The following is a 20,793-nucleotide window of genomic DNA, read 5'->3' as shown; positions in this document are numbered from 1 at the left end:
TCCTCGTCCTTGACCTCAGAACTCTCGAAGCCACTACTTCGGCTTTCAATTTAGCTTTTGCATACCGAGTAGCTGGCAACTTTGCTTCCGAAGTTCCCACTTTCAATGTTAATTTGCAGGGTCTCTCACTTGACATCATTATACGACGATATCGCTTCTTAAGGGTCCTTACCCATCCAAAAGAAACCTCCAACGTAAACTACAATTGCAGGACATTCCTGTTTTTAAGGCAGCTCATTGGGAAATGAGCTCAGACAGAATATCGAAGACGTGAAATGCGTCAATCGAGCAACTGTCGTAACTTGGCTACAATGAGACGGTCAGCTACCTTGCACCATAAACACGAACTGTGACATTCTTGTTTAATTTAGGTGAAATGCTTGAAACAGAGTGGCTCAAAAGCGACAGTTCGATCAGTTACTAACCGAAAAAAACGAGCTCGAGTCATTCGGCGAAGGTGGCGAGCTTTCAAACCATCACGACTGAATAACTCATATTACATCTTATTATCACGCATTTTTCACACGAGTAGGATGGTGCAGTGGTTACGGATTCGGAAATTCGATCCGGCGCTCTGGGTTCAAGTGCCGCTGGGAGCAAAAATGTTTTTTTTATTAATCTTTTTCTTTATAGGCCTGAATTGCATTCAGGCTGCAACAACCGGTTTTTGGCTCACGAAAGTGTAGCCTATGCGATCGTAACTTTGTCTGTCTGTGCGTGCGTATGTGCGTGCGTGCGTGCGTGCGTGTGTATGTCTGTGGTAGAAACTCTAACATTTGAAGACGTCACATTACATTGACGTCACATTATGACGTAAGAGGGTTAGACGTCACGCGAAGGAAGTACTGAAAGTCTCGGTCATTATTATTTTGAGCGGGCCGAGACTAGTTGGCAGTCGTGTCCCTGTAAGTAGGCTACATGCAGACAGACAGATCTAGATCTAGTGTCTCGCTTTCTTGCACAGTTTCACCTATGCTCTTTCTCTGTGTGTGTGTGTGTGTGTGTGTGTGTGTGTGTGTGTGTGTGTGTGTGTGTGTGTGTGTGTGTGTGTGTGTGTGTGTGTGTGTGTGTGTGTGTGTGTGTGTGTGTGTGTGTGTGTGTGTGTGTTACTGTTTGTCGATTTCTTACGTGAGCCTTGATGGCTTCGCCTCTTGTTGTCTCTGTGTTCATTTTTTTTTAATTGCGTAAAGAAACTGTCCTATGCTTTCACAAAAAATCCAATCTTGACTTTCAACTGTACATTAATATAAAAAGCAGGAAAAAAGAACAGAAAAAAAGATCAATAAAGACGGATGCTCCCCGATTACAAAAAACAAAAACAAAAAAAAGAAACGGTTGAAGCTGCCTGCATGCAACTGAGATAAAAAAAAAAATAAAAAAGGAGAAAAAAAGTTCAACTTAATCATTTATTTTTCTCCCTAACATTCAGGTCAACAAAGTCATTGTCATAGCTAGGCAGTCTTTCGATTCCAAGACAATCATCACAGGTTTGAACCGACCCTTTCGTTTAACCATTCAAAAAACAACAGCAATAACGCTGTTAGTACTACAGCGCGCTCAACGTTCGCCCTTTTGAACTCGCGATGAGACTTGTTTCTTCTGGTCGCCAAGCTTACCGTTAACAAACGCATTTACTAGTTGGGATTCCCCCAATTTTCGCGACCTTGACCGAATACTCTCGAAGTCAGCACTACGGCCGGCGTTCATGCATAGGGAACAGTTAGAAATTTAACTTCGGGAGTTAATCCCACTTTCAAAAGAGGCCTCTACTTCCAGTGTTTCTGACTTCCAGTTCATGCATACTGGCCCTGGCAGGGCTGAGAAACTGTGGAAGTAGCGTGTTTACTACTGGGTCTGGCTGTAGTACATTTACCCTCATTTACGTCCTCGTTAGCTTCCAAAGTAAACTCTTTTCTCATCCCATGCATGCGACAGTGAGGATGTACTTCCGATGTCGCTCAAAACTTTAGAAGTAGTCGCAAAATACCCTGAGTTACTCCCTCGCTTTGCTTCGAAGTAAACCCTTTTTCCTGCCCATGCATACGAAAGTGAGGCAAGTACTTCCGATGTCACTCAAAACTTCGGGAGTTGTCGCGAACTTCCCCCATAAGCATACGGGCCCAGAATGTTCAGCCAAGGAAAGAAACTTTTCGTCTTCACTTTCCTCACTCTGCTCCGAACACACCGTGTCACACTCAATGCTGTGGGCTGTTTCACCGGTGTCAGTGTATTCAAGCTCAGAAATGTTGGTGTCCTTGCTCCCATTGTCGCGCTCACGCTTTTCCCGTGCACTTGGAGACGAGGGTGTGTCCAGTGTGTCGCTCTGCGGTGTTACACTTTCTATTTCGTGTAGGCCTACGTACTTGTACTTGATCAGCTGATTCGAATACATTCTGTTTCAATGATGGTGGCGAAACAAAATGTTCTGGCGAAAATGCACTTGCCTCTTTCTCCTCAAATTGGGGCGGTTCGCGTCTCTGCTGGGCTCGTTTTCGGTCCCGTCGAAGCTGGCTTGGTGGTTTTCGTCTGTACGAGTTTACTGTATGTTGTTGTTGTTCTTGGTCGCCATTTTGGACTTGGCTGGTTGAAGACAGTCGGATAACGATGGTCGTTTTTTCCCTTTCAGCGATGCATTTCCAAGACGTCAGTCGGTTTTCTGCCAGCAGGACACCAAAAAGGTTTTCCAAAGCTGTTGGGAATCCAACAACTGGAGACATGGTGGAGTTAGAGCTGAATAACTGTCAAAAATGCGAGAGCTTTCCAAATGCTTCCTGTCAGCAGCAAGTCTCGCGATCGAGAGGGACAGAGAGACAGACAGACAGACAGACAGACAGACAGACAGAGAAAAAGCCGAAAGAGAGAGGGTGAGAGAGTTAGACAAGAGATAAGATTATAAATACAAAAAACCAATTACAAACATTTACCAGACATTATGTAATTAGAGAGTAAAATATAGCAATCAGCAATAGCATCTAATTTAATTCAGCACAATCAATTTGTAGAAAGTTCGCAATCAATTTGTAGAGAGTTCGCAAGTGGGTTTATAAAGCCTCTGATAACTTTAGCGAGTGAGTTCAAGACACTGCTGTCAGAAATGTGTATGCTTGTTATAAAGATTTGTTCGGGGAGCTGGGAGAGGGGTGAGACATTTATTTGGGTGTCATGGATTAATAATTACGAATTTAGAAAGAAGAATAACAGTAGTTCTTCTGTTCATAAATTACCTGCTTTATTGTGAAGCTTTATTTCGTATAGCGGTAATATGTTTAAATGTTTGTAATCTGTTGCTAGAAGTGTTGTATGAATTAACAGAATTACTTTGAGTGCTCTTTTGTAAAACTTAAAAATGGTTTCATTGCATTAGCACTTGGAGTGTCCCATAATCAGTTTCGATGAATAGTCAATTCTTGTTTGAATGTGTGCATAAAAACGTGATTTTTCCAAAATGTACAATGCGTTTAATTCTTGACAGTAAATCTATCTTTTAAGAAACTGTCTTGCATAGTTAAGTTCCCAAACATGAGCAACACAATGAATAACAAGTCGCGTAAGGCGAAATTACAACATTTAGTCAAGCTGTCGAACTAACAGAATGAAACTGAACTCACTGCATTTTTACAGCAAGAGCGTATACTCGTAGCATCGTCAGTCCACCGCTCGATGCACAGGCAGTGAAATTGACAAGAAGAGCGGGGTAGTAGTTGCGCTGAGAAGGATAGCACGCTTTTCTTTATCTCTATTCTTTTTAACTTTCTGAGCGTGTTTTTAATCCAAACATATCACATCTATATGTTTTTGGAATCAGGAACCCACAAGGAATAATATGAAATTCTTTTTAAATCGATTTCGGAAATTTTATTTTAATAATAATTTTTATATTTTTAATTTTCAGAGCTTGTTTTTAATCCAAATATAACATATTTATATGTTTTTGGAATGAGAAAATGATGAAGAATAAGATAAACGTAAATTTGGATCGTGTTAAAAAAAATGTTTTGTTTTTTACAATTTTCAGATTTTTAATGACCAAAGTCATTAATTAATTTTTAAGCCACCAAGCTGAAATGCAATACCGAAGTCCGGCCTTCGTCGAAGATTGCTGGGCCAAAATTTCAATCAATTTGATTGAAAAATTAGGGTGTGACAGTGCCACCTCAACTTTTACAAAAAGCCGGATATGACGTCATCAAAGGTATTTATCGAAAAAAAGAAAAAAAAACGTCCGGGGATATCATTCCCAGGAACTGTCAGGTCAAATTTCATAAAGATCGGTCCAGTAGTTTGGTCTGAATCGCTCTACACACACACACAGACAGACAGACACACACACACACACACACACACACACACACACACACACACATACACCACAACCCTCGTCTCGATTCCCCCCTCTACGTTAAAACATTTAGTCAAAACTTGACTAAATGTAATAATGAAAGATAACACCTTATACGTTGTTATATATTTTTTTCTTTTGCAAGTCTTTAATTTTGATATCAAGTTTTTGTCACTTTTGAATCGCCGTTATTAAAATGTATTATGTTTTATCGATATTGAATGAAATGTGGTTTAGTTTGGTCCATTAGAGTCGTTGACTGATGCTCTCTTTAAAATATTCTGATAAAATATCAAAATATAATAATAATAATAATTGTCAGTAAGTACTGGTGTCACATGACTGATGGGAACCAGTTGATTGGCTAATGGCGATGCGCTTAAATCTGTTAGCGCACTCTTGGAGTGCGTTAACTTTTCCACAGAGCGTATTCTTACGCCCTTTGCCAAAGCGAGACTGTGCTCTCATCCTCAGAATTAATTAATGACATGTAGCTTATAATCTTCACTTTACCAAAAAATAACCATACATTTCCTGCAGCTCAAAGCAGAAGGTTTTTTTCCTGACAGATCGCAGGCGCCTGTGCCACACCACTGATCTAAAAATAGAAGCGGCTGTATCTCTTCCACAAATGGTCTCTTCTCGTTTTGACTTGCAAAGATTCTTCTCATATGCCGTGTTAGTGGCATGTAGCTTATTAACCACATTACTAAATGAAGAGTTAGTGTAACATTCCAGCGGCAAACAGAAAACACAAGTGTTATTCCGATAACGTATCAGCTAGACCAGCATTTGAAAGCGGCGACTCTGTTATAGTAGACTACATTCGGAAATACGACTGCATCAGTTCAGTAAATGAATGGTTTCCAAATTATTATTTCAAGGCAACAACAATCGGAATCGAAAACGTGTAGGGTTAAGAACGTTCTTACCATGTATAAAACTGTGACTTATTACCAGCCTGCCTCATGCGTGCAGACGAGCAATTGTTGTTTTTGAAATGAGACTGCAGTGCAGTGCCGTGGTTCGATTGCCCTAGCCGCCTAGCATAAACGACATAAACCCCGCAGCAAATTAACATGTTGGGCAAATGTGAACAAACAAACGATGGGGACATAATACGTGTAGGGTTCACAGCATTCTTACGGTTCATATATATAGTACCAGTCTCCCCGATGAGTGAAGATACAACACGAGAAACATACCACATTTACTTTGAAAATGTGCTAACCGTGGCCTTGGCCGGAGTCAATTCAAGGGGCAACACTCTGCACAGTCAATCTGTCGAAGCTCGATGAAGGTTTCGCCGATCGCAAATAACTAAGAGCACAGTCCTTTCTCCGAGTTTAAATGAGGTCTCTATGAAAGATCATCACTTTTTAGCTTAACGCTACACTGGAATTTACCAACAGAAATTAAAACAAGAGTTTGCGTGTGACGAAAGCACGACACACTTGAGACAGCCCACACAAAAGTAGATCTGACACAAACCTGACCACACAGTTACGCCTATCCAAATGCGCGTTGCAAAATGTGCGTTTTGAATCTTCTTTTTTCTCTGGCGGTACTGACAATATCGTTATTGAAACAATCCCAGTGCACTAAGGGATTTATAGAGCAAATCTCGAAAATAATTATTGAACTCAGCGCTATGCGCTTCGTTCAATAATGAATTTTCTCGATTTGCTCTATAAATCCCTTAGTGCACTGGGATGTCTCAATAACTTAAATAATTGTCAGTAAGTACTGGTGTCACATGACTGATGTGAACCAGTTGATTGGCTAATGGCGATGCGCTTAAATCTGTTAGCGCACTCTTGGAGTGCGCTAACTTTTCCACAGAGCGTATTCTTACGCCCTTTGCCAAAGCGAGACTGTACTCTCATCCTCAGAATTAATTAATGACATGTAGCTTATATTCTTCACTTTACCAAAAAATAACCATACATTTCCTGCGGCTCAAAGCAGAAGGTTTTTTTCCTGACAGATCGCAGGCGCCTGTGCCACAGTTAAGCCCACTGATCTAAAAATAGAAGCGGCTGTATCTCTTCCACAAATGGTCTCTTCTCGTTTTGACTTGCAAAGATTCTTCTCATATGCCGTGTTAGTGGCATGTAGCTTATTAACCACATTACTAAATGATGAGTTAGTGTAAAATTCCCAGCGGCAAACAGAAAACACAAGTGTTATTCCGATAACGTATCAGCTAGACCAGCATTTGAAAGTCGACTCTGTTATAGTAGACTACACTGAAATACGACTGCATCAGTTCAGTAAATGAATGGTTTCCGAATTATTATTTAGATCTAAGGCAACAACAATCGGAATCGAAAACGTGTAGGGTTAAGAACGTTCTTACCATGTATAAAACTTATTACCAGCCTGCCTCATGCGTGCAGACGAGCAATTGTTGTTTTTGAAATGAGACTGCAGTGCAGTGCCGTGGTTCGATTGCCCTAGCCGCCTAGCAGACGACATAAACCCCGCAGCAAATTAACATGTTGGGCAAATGTGAACAAACAAACGATGGGGACATAATACGTGTAGGGTTCACAGCATTCTCACGGTTCATATATAGTACCAGTCTCCCCGATGAGTGAAGATACAACACGAGAAACATACCACATTTACTTTGAAAATGTGCTAACCGTGGCCTTGGCCGGAGTCAATTCAAGGGGCAACACTCTGCACAGTCAATCTGTCGAAGCTCGATGAAGGTTTCGAATCGCAAATAACTAAGAGCACAGTCCTTTCTCCGAGTTTAAATGAGGTCTCTATGAAAGATCATCACTTTTTAGCTTAACGCTACACTGGAATTTACCAACAGAAATTAGTAAAACAAGAGTTTGCGTGTGACGAAAGCACGACACACTTGAGACAGCCCACACAAAAGTAGATCTGACACAAACCTGACCACACAGTTACGCCTATCCAAATGCGCGTTGCAAAATGTGCGTTTTGAATCTTCTTTTTTCTCTGGCGGTACTGACAATATCGTTATTGAAACAATCCCAGTGCACTAAGGGATTTATAGAGCAAATCTCGAAAATAATTATTGAACTCAGCGCTATGCGCTTCGTTCAATAATGAATTTTCTCGATTTGCTCTATAAATCCCTTAGTGCACTGGGATGTCTCAATAACTTAAATAATAATAAATCACTGTTCTATAGCACAAGTCCCGAATTCACAGCTCCAAGCGCTTTTCAAAATATCTATGGCTGGAATGTAAATATGCTCGTAGCGTCTGCGAAAAATCACACAGATTTTTGATTCGTATTGGTAAGTCAAAGAAGTATATAACAAGTCGCGTAAGGCGAAATTACTACATTTAGTCAAGCTGTGAAACTCACAGAATGAAATTGAACGTAGTCCGCCGCTAGTGCAAAAGGCAGTGAAAGTGACGAGCCTGTTTGGCGCGGTAGCGGTTGCGCTGTGCTTCATAGCACGCTTTATTGTACCTCTCTTCGTTTTAACTTTCTGAGCGTGTTTTTAATCCAAACATATCATATCTATATGTTTTTGGAATCAGGAACCGACAAGGAATAAGATGAAAGTGTTTTTAAATTGATTTCAAAAGTTAATTTTAATCATAATTTTTAATTTTTTTAATTTTCAGAGCTGGTTTTTAATCCAAATATGATATATTTATATGTTTTTGGAATCAGAAAATGATGAAGAATAAGATGAACGTAAATTTGGATCGTTTTATAAAAAAAATATTTTTTTTTACAATTTTCAGATTTTTAATGACCAAAGTCATTAATTAATTTTTAAGCCACCAAGCTGAAATGCAATACCGAAGTCCGGCCTTCGTCGAAGATTGCTTGGCCAAAATTTCAATCAATTTGATTGAAAAATGAGGGTGTGACAGTGCCGCCTCAACTTTTACAAAAAGCCGGATATGACGTCATCAAAGACATTTATCAAAAAAAGATAAAAACGTCCGGGGATATCATACCCAGGAACTCTCATATCAAATTTCATAAAGATCGGTCCAGTAGTTTACTCTGAATCGCTCTACACACACACACGCACACGCACACACACACACATACACCATGACCCTCGTCTCGATTCCCCCTCTATGTTAAAACATTTAGTCAAAACTTGACTAAATGTAAAAAACAGAATTGGAATAAGAAGAGAATCTTCTGGAACACTATATTGTTTGCACAGACCATTTGTTGTCGTTTGCTTAAAAATGACACGATGAGTAATGTTTCTTTTTCAAAGCAATGCAGTGTGTGTTTTCTCAAAAAGAGAGAGAGAGAGAGAGAAAGGGAGAGAGAGAGAGAGAGAGAGAGTGTGTGTGTGTGTGTGTGTGTGTGTGTGTGTGTGTGTGTGTGTGTGTGTGTGTGTGTGTGTGTGTGTGTGTGTGTGTGAGAGAGTGGGAGAGAGAAGCAGGAGAGAAAGGGGGAGGCAAAGAGAGAGAGAACTGACAGAGAGAGAGAGAGTGAGAGAGAGACGGAGACAGAGAGATATAGAGAGGCAGGAGAGAAAGGGGGAGGCAGAGAGACAGACAGGAACTGACAAAGAGAGACGGAGACAGAGACAGAGAGAGAGAGACAGAGTTGAAGAGACATAAATGAGAGAGACAGGGACAGGGAGCGTTATTTTCTTAAAACCCCACTAATGATATTCTGATCCCAAAAGTGGCTTAAAACACAACTGTTTTTGGTTGGTTTGGGAAACAGTATCCACAACCATGATAAATCCGCCTACTGACAGGCAAACATGATATAAAAGTACTAGAGGAATACCCGGCTTCGCCGGGGTGAATCGCGAGACAGAGACAGACAGCGTGGCGGTTCACCACAATCACCTTTGAAGGCGAAGTCCTGTCAAACGGGATTGAGAATTTTAGAGCTTATTTCTTAGCCCTATATTATCTGTTGTGGCTTCTCAAATGCCAGAACATACAGACAGACAAAAGCCGCTAGACCCCATCACAAACAGAACTCTATAATCCACAGGTGTTGCTTACACACACACACACAAACACACACACACACACAGAGAAGCCGTATATATATATGTATATCTATAAATATATAGAGATAGGTGACAGTGTATTTTTCGCGTGGCTTTAAATTGATTCGACCTTTTCACTTTGACAGTAAGAACAACTTACGGGTGCAAGGGAAGCGTTCTGGACAGCGCAGTGACATTCTAAAAATAGTAACGTAGAAACGGGAATATGGATTGAAGCCACGCGAAGGAAGGGAGATAAACGGGGTGAATCGCGAGACAGAGACAGACAGCGTGGCGGTTCACCACAATCACCTTTGAAGGCGAAGTCCTGTCAAACGGGATTGAGAATTTTAGAGCTTATTTCTTAGCCCTATATTATCTGTTGTGGCTTCTCAAATGCCAGAACATACAGACAGATGATAAAATGATGATAAAATCGTTTATTTAACGTCACTCTGTAAAAACATTGGCGACATTTGTCTTAGATTAAGAACACACACAGGCACGCACACAAACTTTCCCTTTATGTACAGTGGTTCACCACCCTCCCGCCCCCCGCACACTCTCGCTCATCTAATTAAAAATGGTGTTAAGAGATACTTGGATATAAAATGGTATTTTTAAAAGTTCTGATAAAAATATATAGTAGCTGTATGAGAAGCAATGGCGTCAGCCGCAGCAATGTCTCTTCATATCCAGGGACCAAGTGGGTGCGTGTGCATAAGTCCAGCGATAAGTTTGGGACCTTGCCACCCAAGGTCTTTATTAAAACTTAAAAGATAGCTTAATTTTTCCTTTGAGGTATTTGGCAGAATATTTCTATTTGAGTTTATAAACTGAGTCAGGGGTTGAAAGTGGCATGAGTTCAAATCACACTCCAAAGTCAAATGAGCAATGGTGAGGTCGGATTGACAGGTGCATTTAAGCTCTAGAAATTGGTAATTCCCAGCTTCTGCCCTTAGGCGGTTAATCCTTTTTATTACACGTGGGCATGCATTATAGGTGTTCATCTGTTTTGATGGGGCTTCCCGAATGAGCCAGCCAGAGCTTATAGCCTTGTGCATATATTTGTTCCTCCATTCTCTCCAGAGAAGAGAGTCTGTAAGGCTACTGATCTCAGAAGCAGACAATGGCAGGTCTACCTCGGAGGCGCCCATGCCTTGGGCAGCTTCTTTAGCGGCTTTGTCCGCTTTCTCGTTGCCAGGCACGTTCACGTGTGCTGGACACCAGACCAGGTTAATCTCGCTTCCTTTTTTTATAATTTTATTTGCCAGCTCCTTTATGGCAATGACAAGATCATGTCTTTTTGATCTTTTGTTAGATCTCAATGCTTCAATGGCTGCTTTGGAGTCAGAGAATATAGCTATCTTTTGAGGAGGAGTGTTCTTGAGATTGAGATGAACAAGCGACATGCAGATGGCAAGGAGCTCAGCTGAGAAGATCGAGTTTCTGTTGCACAGTTTAAATTTCCCAGTCATGTCATCGCTGGGGATTACAAAAGCTGCGCCAGCCTTCTTGTCATCCAACACTGACCCGTCTGTGTAAACATGAACATGGCCTTTGTATACAGTATCAATGTGCTCAAGGGCTTGTATCCTGAGTAATAACTGATCATCCTTTGTAGCTGTGCAATATTCTGTGTCAAAATTCATTTCTTTCATTGTCCATGAGGGATCACGAGATATGGGGTTTTGGGCCACATCATTTGGGTCGACACTGATTTCACTAAAGAGTGAAGCATTGAATTGAGCCAGTGAGGAGAAAGTAGTGCCAAAGTGGGCCTTTTTGTTTTGGACATGATTGTAATGCGGTTGTAGCTCCTCTTTTGTTGAGTTTTGCACTGTGTTGGCTCGAACATTGTAATCTGCGCAGCACTTACGCCGACAGACAAAAGCCGCTAGACCCCATCACAAACAGAACTCTATAATCCACAGGTGTTGCTTACACACACACACACAAACACACACACACACACACACAGAGAAGCCGTATATATATATCTATATCTATATCTATAAATATATAGAGATAGGTGACAGTGTATTTTTCGCGTGGCTATAAATTGATTCGACCTTTTCACTTTGACAGTAAGAACAACTTACGGGTGCAAGGGAAGCGTTCTGGACAGCGCAGTGACATTGTAAAAATAGTAACGTAGACTGAAACGGGGATATAGCTCAGTTGGTAGCGTGCTGGATTTGTATTCAGTTGGCCGCTGTCAGCGTGAGTTCGATCCCAGGTTCGGCGGAAATTTATTTCAGAGTCAAATTTGTGTGCAGACTCTCTTCGGTGTCCGAACTCCCCCCCGTGTACACTACATTGGGTGTGCACGTTAAAGATCCCACGATTGACAAAAGGGTCTTTCCTGGCAAAATTGCTTAGGCACAGTAAATAATTGTCTACCTATACCCGTGTGACTTGGAATAATAGGCCGTGAAAGGTAAATATGCGCCGAAATGGCTGCAATTACTGGCCGTATAAAATTTCATCTCACACGGCATCACTGCAGAGCGCCTAGAACTGTACCCACGGAATATGCGCGATATAAGCCTCATTGATTGATTGATTGAATATGGATTGAAGCCACACGAAGGAAGGGAGATAAACGCAAAACACTGGAGAAGATAAGGAAGAGTTACTGGGAATGGTGAAATGAACAGAAAAACCAAAATCGGTTCAGCTTTTTAGCATGAATGTCCCAGCAGCCACCATCCTCTGGGTTATGGACTACCTGACAAACAGGCCACAGTATGTTAGGGTGGGGGGGCAATCAGTTTCAGACACAATCTGCACAAACACAGGGGCACCACAAGGCACAGTACTCTCACCTTTTCTTTTTTCTCTCTACACAGCAGATTTTAGAAGTTCTAGTGACTCCTGCCCCATGACCAAGTTTGCTGACGACACTGGACTGACCGGACTGCTGACTGATGACGACGACTCTGACTACAGGCAGGAGGTAGATAGGTTTGTGGGGTGGTGTGAAAACAACTATTTAGAGCTTAATGTGGGGAAGACAAAGGAAATGATAATGGACAACAGGAGGGGGGAACATGTACACAGGGAGATAGTGGTCAAGGGGGAGGTCGTAGAGAAGGTAGAGCAGTACAAGTATTTGGGGGTGATTATAGACAATAAGTTGACATGGAAACCAAACTCTGATGCCCTTGTGAAGAAACTCCACTCTCGCCTGTACTTTTTGAGAAAACTCAGGTCTTTTAACATCAGACAAGAAATCCTTCAGATGTTTTACACTTCAACGTGCAATAGTGTGTTGTACTTTGGCTCCGTGTGTTGGGGTGGCAACATCAACAAGCAAGACAGGGATAGATTAGATAAATTCATCAGGAAAGCAAGTGGGGTGGTTGGGAGGAAGCAGGACAATTTCACATCAACACATGAACGACGACTGACTGACAAGGTACAGAAGATTTTGGCTGACGACTCGCACCCACTCAGACCGGAATTTGACAGTAGACGGACAGACAGGAGCAACAGATTCAGACAACCAACCGCAAGATCCACACGCTACAGAAATTCGTTCATTCCATCTGCAATTCACATCTTCAATTCTCAGGTGGGGCGGTAGATGCTGGTGTTGTCGCTCTGATGCACGGGGTCAGTGTTCTGTATTGTTCCAGTATTGTTGATTTTGTTTTGCATGAGTATACTCTTATTCTACTCTCTCAGACAATATGTGATAACCGGCAAGGTGCTGACTTTCGTTTGTGCATTGTTGATGGTGAATGCATGTTAATTTATTTTTAATATACTTTCTTATGTGATAACCAATGTGCTGTATTTTCTCAGTTTTGCTGATGTTATACGCTTGGTACATATATTTACTCATTTTCCTTAAATAACATGTGATAACATTACTTCATAGCTAAGCACATGATTTTACCTATGGCACAACACAAATCTCTAGCCTTCCTCTCTGAGATGCGTTTGAAGACAGACTGTTAAAAGAGAATAAATGTATGTACATAATTATGATAGAATAATGATGCATGAATTGAAGAAATGTATAAGAACACAAGAATGTATGAATGACAAAGAACAAATGTTTATTTTTGAATGTTTTATGTATGTTTTATTACGGACACAAAAGCTCAGCAATGCAATTTCTCTTTTAGAGATTAATAAAGTTTATTGTATTGTATTGTATTGTATTGCGCTGCGCGCTGAGAGCACGTGTTGAAATATCTCATCGATGATATTGTGTCCGGGGTGTAGCTGAATACGGTGTCCAAATTTGAAAAAGATCCACCGAGACCTTTGGCGTTGTGATGTGGTCTAGCGGCTTTGGTGTGTCGGTATGGGGGCCCGGGTAGCTGAGGTGGAACCAAAATCGGTTCAGCGCTGCGCGCTGAGAGCACGTGTTGAAATATCGACCAGGTTGTGTCCTGTCCCGGGTGTACCTGAATATGCCCACCAAATTTGAAGCAGATCCATCGAGAACTTTGGCCGTGCATCGCGCACACACACACACACACACACACACACACACACACACACACACACACACACACACACACACACACAGACAAACAGACAGACAGACACAAGTCGTATATATATATAGAAGGCACAAGTTCCTCCAAGCCTCGTATCTGCATCATTCTGACCGGTGTTTACGAGCAAAATACCTCGGATGATCCTTTACGAGGTTTTGCTGTTCATTGTTTAGATGCGTATTTACATACGGGATTTTGAGACTAGCAATAATAAGCGTTTACAAGAAAGCTATCGATTCCAAAGTCTTTCCAAAAAGCGCGAAGAATTTTAAGGGAGGCAACCATGCAAAAAAAATGTCGGATACGAGGTCTTGCACTGACAGCGACGATATATTTGTTACGATGTTGTGCCACTGTGACTGCCATCCATTCTCACACAAAAATGTCTACATCCATTAGAAAGACGGAATGTGCGCAGATTAACGCACTAAAAGGCCCAGTGTTTAAAGAAACAATCGATGCACCATACCGTGCGTGCATTGACTACCCCCCCCCCCCCCCCAAAAAAAAAAAAGGAGAAAAAGAAGCAGAGCAAAATGGATACGCTGATTATTTCTTTAACAAGAACATTTTTCTTCGTCAGTATCTGCACCGAAACTGCTTCAAGCGTGACCACCTTAATTAAAGCTTTCAACTCTTTTTCATCGAAATTAAGAGCTGCTGGAAAGAGTTATGCACGCTGGAGAGAGAGAGAGAGAGAGAGAGAGAGAGAGAGAGAGAGAGAGAGAGAGAGAGAGAGAGAGAGAGAGAGAGAGAGAGTTGTGCACGCTGTTTACCTTGACAAGATGGACGGTTCTGGTAATAAGACGAGGGCTAGGCAGTGGTAGTGGTCGCCCCTGCTTGTCGAGCACGACGCTGCTATTTCGCGGACTGGCCACACCTGTTACAAGAAAATTGGTTGATTAAAATCAACAGGGGTCGAAGCTGTGTAACAATAAAAGAAACGGTTATGTACGGACTCCATCATATTGTATTTGGGTTACAAAACTTACATGTGTTGCAGAATATTTGAAACGGCGGTATTACTGTATATAATACAGTGGTACCTGTGGTTAAAGGATAGATTTGGATCAGCCATTGGCTGTGCGATTGTGATGCGTTTGACCAATGAGATACAATTCTATTCTGGACATTGTGATTGGTTGTATTGACGCTATTATGTGCTGTTTGTTACGGTACGGTTTGAGATTGTTGGCAGATGTAAGCAGAACTGTGACTGACTCAGCGCAGGTAGAATTTGATAGATGATCGAAGAATGTGCTTCGTACAGTTGGTTTAAAACAATGTTTTATTCATGTATTACATATGTTCCTAAAGTTTACATTGACATGAAGTGAAAACAACAACAAGCCCACACCTTGTGGCGGTGTCTTCAACACAAACTTACAATCATAGATAGGAACATGGGAGGCAGTCAAGTACTTACACAATGTGCAAAAACAGTCAGACAGTTTAACACAAGATGTCACCCAAATTTAGAAGGGGAAAAAACACAACACCAACAACAGAGAAGGGAAAAGATATTTAAAAAGTTAACACACATATACACGTCTAACCAGAGTATGCGTAAAGAATAATAACCGCACAAGGAAAACGGATTAAAGGACATGTATTCAGAGCGGGGGGAGGGGATTCTGTGTTTGTCTAATTTTGTCCAAACCCGCCAGTTAGTCTTACAAATTCCTGAACGGTTTTGAATATATTAATGTTTTCAAACTGACTTGCATTCATATCTCCTTTTAATGATATAACAGTATTAAAAAAAAAACGACTCTGAAGGCTATAAATGGTATCCTGGCGTTCTTGCAAATAAGTTGGGCATTCAAAGAAATAATGGTCAACTGTTTCTGCACCAGTGCCGCATTCACATACACTATCGTTACTTAAATGTCGATTAACTAAATGTTGCTTCGTACGGTTCTATTATAGCATGGATAGAGCATGATGTACATGTTCTGTACATTATGATTGTATTTGTCGTGTGGACATTTTATTTTGGTCTTGTGCTGTTTTTGGTACGAGGGAGGAACGGGAATTAAAACGACTTGACACGTGTGCGAACGAGGAGTCATGGTTTTATTGAAGAGTGTGTATGCAATGGTGCATCGGTTTGTGCTGGTGAACTGTTGTTTATTTTTGTACATATCAGATGCACAAGAAATTGGTTTTTTCCCCATGTTCATTTCAGTGATTACTGCATTTTGTCAACAAATGCTGCTTCTAGCCTCGGCGTGACCAATACATGAACATTCTGTAAAATTCTTCAAGTCAATTTCGTAAACATACCAACAACAACAACAACAACAACAACTACAACTACTACTACTCTACTACTACTACTGCTACTACTACTACTACTACTACAACAACAGGCATCAAAATAATGGGGGAAAACAACAAACAACAACAGCACAAACACAAATAATACAGAAAGACAAGCAAACAAACTAGCAAACAAACAAACAATCATGAGAACACAAAAAAAGAGGAAACAAAAAGTTACGTTGGAGAGAAATTAAAGAAAATAGATTCCAGGACCATAATCTAATTTTGATATTCCTGGCAACATAATCTTTTACACATGAATAAAAATAAACAAAAATAAACAAATTTGACAAAGGGTTACAAAAACATGACGGCAGGCCGCGAACTGAACTGAATTCAGAGGCTTTACGGGCGAGCGCCATAACCGTTCGGCCACGGTAACTATGGCATTCCGTTTGTCAAATAATTATTTGGATACTTTTTCATGTTTTTTCACCAGTTTTAGCTAAATAATCATTATTTAGAAGCTCATGTGCTAAATAAGTAATTGTTTATAAACAATGTAAAACAATTCTAAATAATTTTTTGTTTACGTACATCATTCATTATTTACCTAAACAATTCATTGTTTACGTAAATAATTCATTGTTTACGTAAATAATGATTTATTTACGTAAACAATATATTATTTAGACTTATATTACATTGTTTATAAACAATCAGCAATGTTGCTAAATAAATCATTATTTACGTAAACAATGAATTATTTACGTAAACAATGAATTGTTTAGCCAACACATTTTCCATTATTTAGGGGTTTCTAGGATTCGCCTCTGAACTAAGTTTTATGTCTTTCAGTGATTACTATAATTGAATACAAGGTCTCTCCACGCACTCTTATCTTAAAATAGCTGTTGTTTGGATATTATTTTGTTTATTTTACAAGCCGAAATTGCTGTACGAAAATAACTGATCTCAAAGGTCAAGGTCAATTAAGGTTTTTCCCTGCCGGGAGTGTTTAGTGTTTGCATTTTCTTGCTTGAAGTTGTTGAAACACAGTTTTTTCCCCTTATGTTCTCTGTTCTGTTTATGTCCCAACAACATGCCTGTCTTTCCATTTCTCTTCCTTTAATCGTTTCATTTCAAAGAGAAAAGTAAAATCATATTCGAAACTACGGAGAATTTTCGCGTCACGAAGCTCTGACGCGTTCCGAGAAGAATCTGGAGTGACTTCCCTTGCCTCAGGCAAAACATTGTCGAAAGCAAGATGGAGAAACAGCGACCGGGCGAGAAGCGAAAATATTCTGAGCGATTGTTACCAGAGGAGAGGCGGCGATACCACCAGAAGATTTTGGAGATTGGCGGGAATGATCCGTATGACATTCCAACCAGGTGCTGGTCAGCAAATCCGGACGATTTGCCAGAGCTGAGTTACATCAACCTCGTAAATTATTTTGTGCTTGGCAAGAGTGCATACACATGTGTGAGCAGCTGAAAGCTTACAAAAGTTTGGATTCCTACCGACTTTTTGTCTCTGGCTGGGTGAGGGATGTCAAGTGCTACAGACCTGATGGCTGTCAGAACTCTGTCATTTCTGCAAAGGTAAGAATGTGCTTTCAGTTTATAATGAATGAACGTGAGTGTTCTCTATCTTGTGTTGCAGATTTCACAAGTTGCAGTTCAGGACTCAGAAATATTGTGTTGAGGCTTTGCCTTTGATATATATTCTTCGCTTCAGTTTGTATTCTGGACTACGACAAAAGCTGCAGCTGTAACTGTCATGGGTTAGGCTGTGTGGAGGTGAAATGTCCCTTCACCTTCAATATATTTATATTTTCAAATACTGAAATAGCTTGCAAAATATTATATTTATATTAATTATAATGAGCTTCATGTTCATATTCAGTTAAAAATCTGTTGTTTACTTTTCATTGTTAAGGTTATTGTAAAGCACATTATGTGCGTCTTAGAGTTATATTCATTTGATTGACCTAGCTGAATGCTGATTTGTGCGACCTTCAATTTATGTTTCAGGTTCTTCATTCACAACGCCTTAATGAACCAGCACTTTCTCCTTGGATCATCAGTCAGGCTTCAGAGTAAATCATTCGTGCCACACAGCATTAATAAACCTTCTTGAAAACTTGCTTAGCAACATTAATAATAATGAACTCTGTGGTGTCCTATTCGTCGATTTTGCAAAAGCATTCGACGTCATTAATCATGAGTTACTTTTAAGAAAATTAGCTGAGTATAGATTGTCACCCCAAACCCTATGCCTCCTCTCGTCTTTCTTAGCCGGACGAGAGCAATCCGTCTGCGTGAATTCCACTATGTCAAGTAAAAGACCGGTGTTATATGGAGTCCCCCAGGGTTCTGTCCTTGGGCCACTTCTTTTCTCTCTGTATATTAACGATCTTCCTTTTAGTGTTAATGATGATTGTGAACTATTTGCTGATGATACGACCATACACACTTCTGATAAAAAATTAGACAAAGTTTATTTATCATTGCAGAACAGTGTAGATGATCTCATTAACTGGACGAAATATAACCACACGAGTCTTCACCCCCAAAAGACCAAATACATGTTAATTACAACAAGGCAAAAAAGACAAAACATCAAGAATAATCCTCATTCCTTATTAATTGGCAACGATGCAATAGCGGAAGTAGGAGATCACAAAGTTTTGGGAGTAAATATCGATAATAATTTATCTTGGACCCATCATGTTAGATCGTTGTGTAAAACCGTGTCGAGGAAAATATATTTGTTGAACAGAATAAAGCACTTTCTTGATCCACACTCAAGGTTATTATTTTATAATGCATACATACAAACCATCACGGATTATTGTTCGACCATCTGGGACTCTGCCAGTGCAAACATTTTAAAACCACTGTACAGTCTACACAGACGAGCACTAAAATCAGTTCTATTAAAACAATCCAGTCTTGTTTTCGACGATTATAAAAAACTTAAGATTTTGCCTTTAAAAGAAAGATTTAAATCAAATAAAGGCGTGCTCCTTCACAAAATCCTTTCCGGCCATGCACCGAGTGCTTTCATTACAAAATTTAAAGCCAAACCAAGCCGAAAATTCAACGTCCCCATTCCGCGGATAGATCTCTTTAAATCAAGTTTAGCTTATTCTGGCAGCGTTTTGTGGAATTCTCTCCCGGAATCAGTTCGAGTCCCAACAAGTCTCAATACTTTCAAAAAACACCTCTCATTACATTTAATGTCAAATTACGAAAAGTCACAGTGATGGAAGACTTCGTTCTGATTATTTTCATATTGATCATATCTGTCCATAAAGCATCAGTGTTTCATAACGCAAGAATGTATGTATAGCCTACAACGTGTATATAGTCATGTGAATAGTTTTTCTGCCTTGCTTATCTTTTGTAATTGTTTTACGTATGTGTATATATATATATATATCTATATATATATATATATAGACATAATACATTGGATATGGGGACTCTGACACCAGCTGGTTATTTGGGAACTTGTTTTCAACTGCTTGCAGCAAGTTGAAATTTGGCATTGTGGTTTATATGTCGACTTAGTACCCAAATATAAAAAGACATTCTGGAAAATGTTATTATTAGGTATATGAAAACATAAGAAGGTCCCCATATCCACGTTCCCAAAAAGCTTGTCTGAATATATACTATATATAATAAAAGTTTCTGGGAACACTAACTTTTTTTTTTAATATTCAGGTGAAACAACATTCTTTCACATGTATTGTTTGCAAAACTTGTTTTAACTTCAAACTTGTAAGATTAAGGCCACGGTCTTCAGTTTTCTCTTTTATTGGTCCTTGTTTGAGCAGTTCTTATGAAGCTAACTCGACACCAGCCGGTTATTTGGGAACTCGTTTTCAACTGCTTGCAGAAAGTTGAAATTTGGCATTGTGGTTTATATGTCGACTTAGTACCCAAATATAACAAGAAGGGCAAAGCCCATACGACTCACATGCTTGACCTTGACCTTTACATGACCTTGACCTTCAGGGTCAAGGTCAAATAACTAAACCTAGCAATGACATCATACACTAAGAACTGCTTTACACATTTTTCCTACCAAAATACATGTGAAGGTCAAGGTCATCCAAGGTCATGCAACACAAAGCTGTTAATTCAAGACATAGGAAGTACAATGGTGCTTATTGGCTCTTTCTACCATGAGATATGGTCACTTTTAGTGGTTCACTACCTTATTTTGGTCACATTTCATAAGGGTCAAAGTGACCTTGACCTTGATCATATGTGACCAAATGTGTCTCATGATGAAAGCATAACATGTGCCCCACATAATTTTTAAGTTTGAAACAGTTATCTTCCATAGTTCAGGGTCAAGGTCACTTCAAAATATGTATACAATCCAACTTTGAAGAGCTCCTGTGACCTTGACCTTGAAGCAAGGTAAACCAAACTGGTATCAAAAGATGGGGCTTACTTTGCCCTATATATCATATATAGGTGAGGTATTCAATCTCAAAAACTTCAGAGAAAATGGGAAAAATAGCTGTTTTTTAGACAACATTTATGGCCCCTGCGACCTTGACCTTGAAGCAAGGTCAAGATGCTATGTATGTTTTTTGGGGCCTTGTCATCATACACCATCTTGCCAAATTTGGTACTGATAGACTGAATAGTGTCCAAGAAATATCCAACGTTAAAGTTT

The 20,793-nt window shown here is 40.0% G+C and overlaps 1 protein-coding gene and 1 long non-coding RNA gene across 2 annotated transcripts in view; one reads left to right on the top strand and one right to left on the bottom strand.

Annotated features, from left to right (window-relative positions):
- The window catches only part of LOC138982336 (myeloperoxidase-like), a 248,792-nt gene that overhangs the window by 163,616 nt on the left and 64,383 nt on the right, over window positions 1-20,793 (bottom strand). Inside the window, exon 4 of the mRNA XM_070355589.1 lies at window positions 14,606-14,709. Coding sequence (XP_070211690.1) covers window positions 14,606-14,709 — 104 coding nt within the window. The remainder of the gene's footprint in view (window positions 1-14,605; window positions 14,710-20,793) is intronic.
- LOC138982330 (uncharacterized) lies at window positions 17,087-19,867 on the top strand. Its single transcript, XR_011460842.1, has 2 exons — window positions 17,087-17,696; window positions 18,129-19,867. It is a non-coding gene; the product is annotated as an uncharacterized lncRNA (long non-coding RNA).

The sequence above is a fragment of the Littorina saxatilis genome, linkage group LG12 (assembly GCF_037325665.1).
Source record: "Littorina saxatilis isolate snail1 linkage group LG12, US_GU_Lsax_2.0, whole genome shotgun sequence".
In the NCBI taxonomy this organism is placed as follows: Eukaryota; Metazoa; Mollusca; class Gastropoda; order Littorinimorpha; family Littorinidae; genus Littorina; species Littorina saxatilis.
The sequence above is the reverse complement of the archived record's forward strand: the minus strand, read 5'-3'. Positions and strand labels throughout refer to the sequence as shown.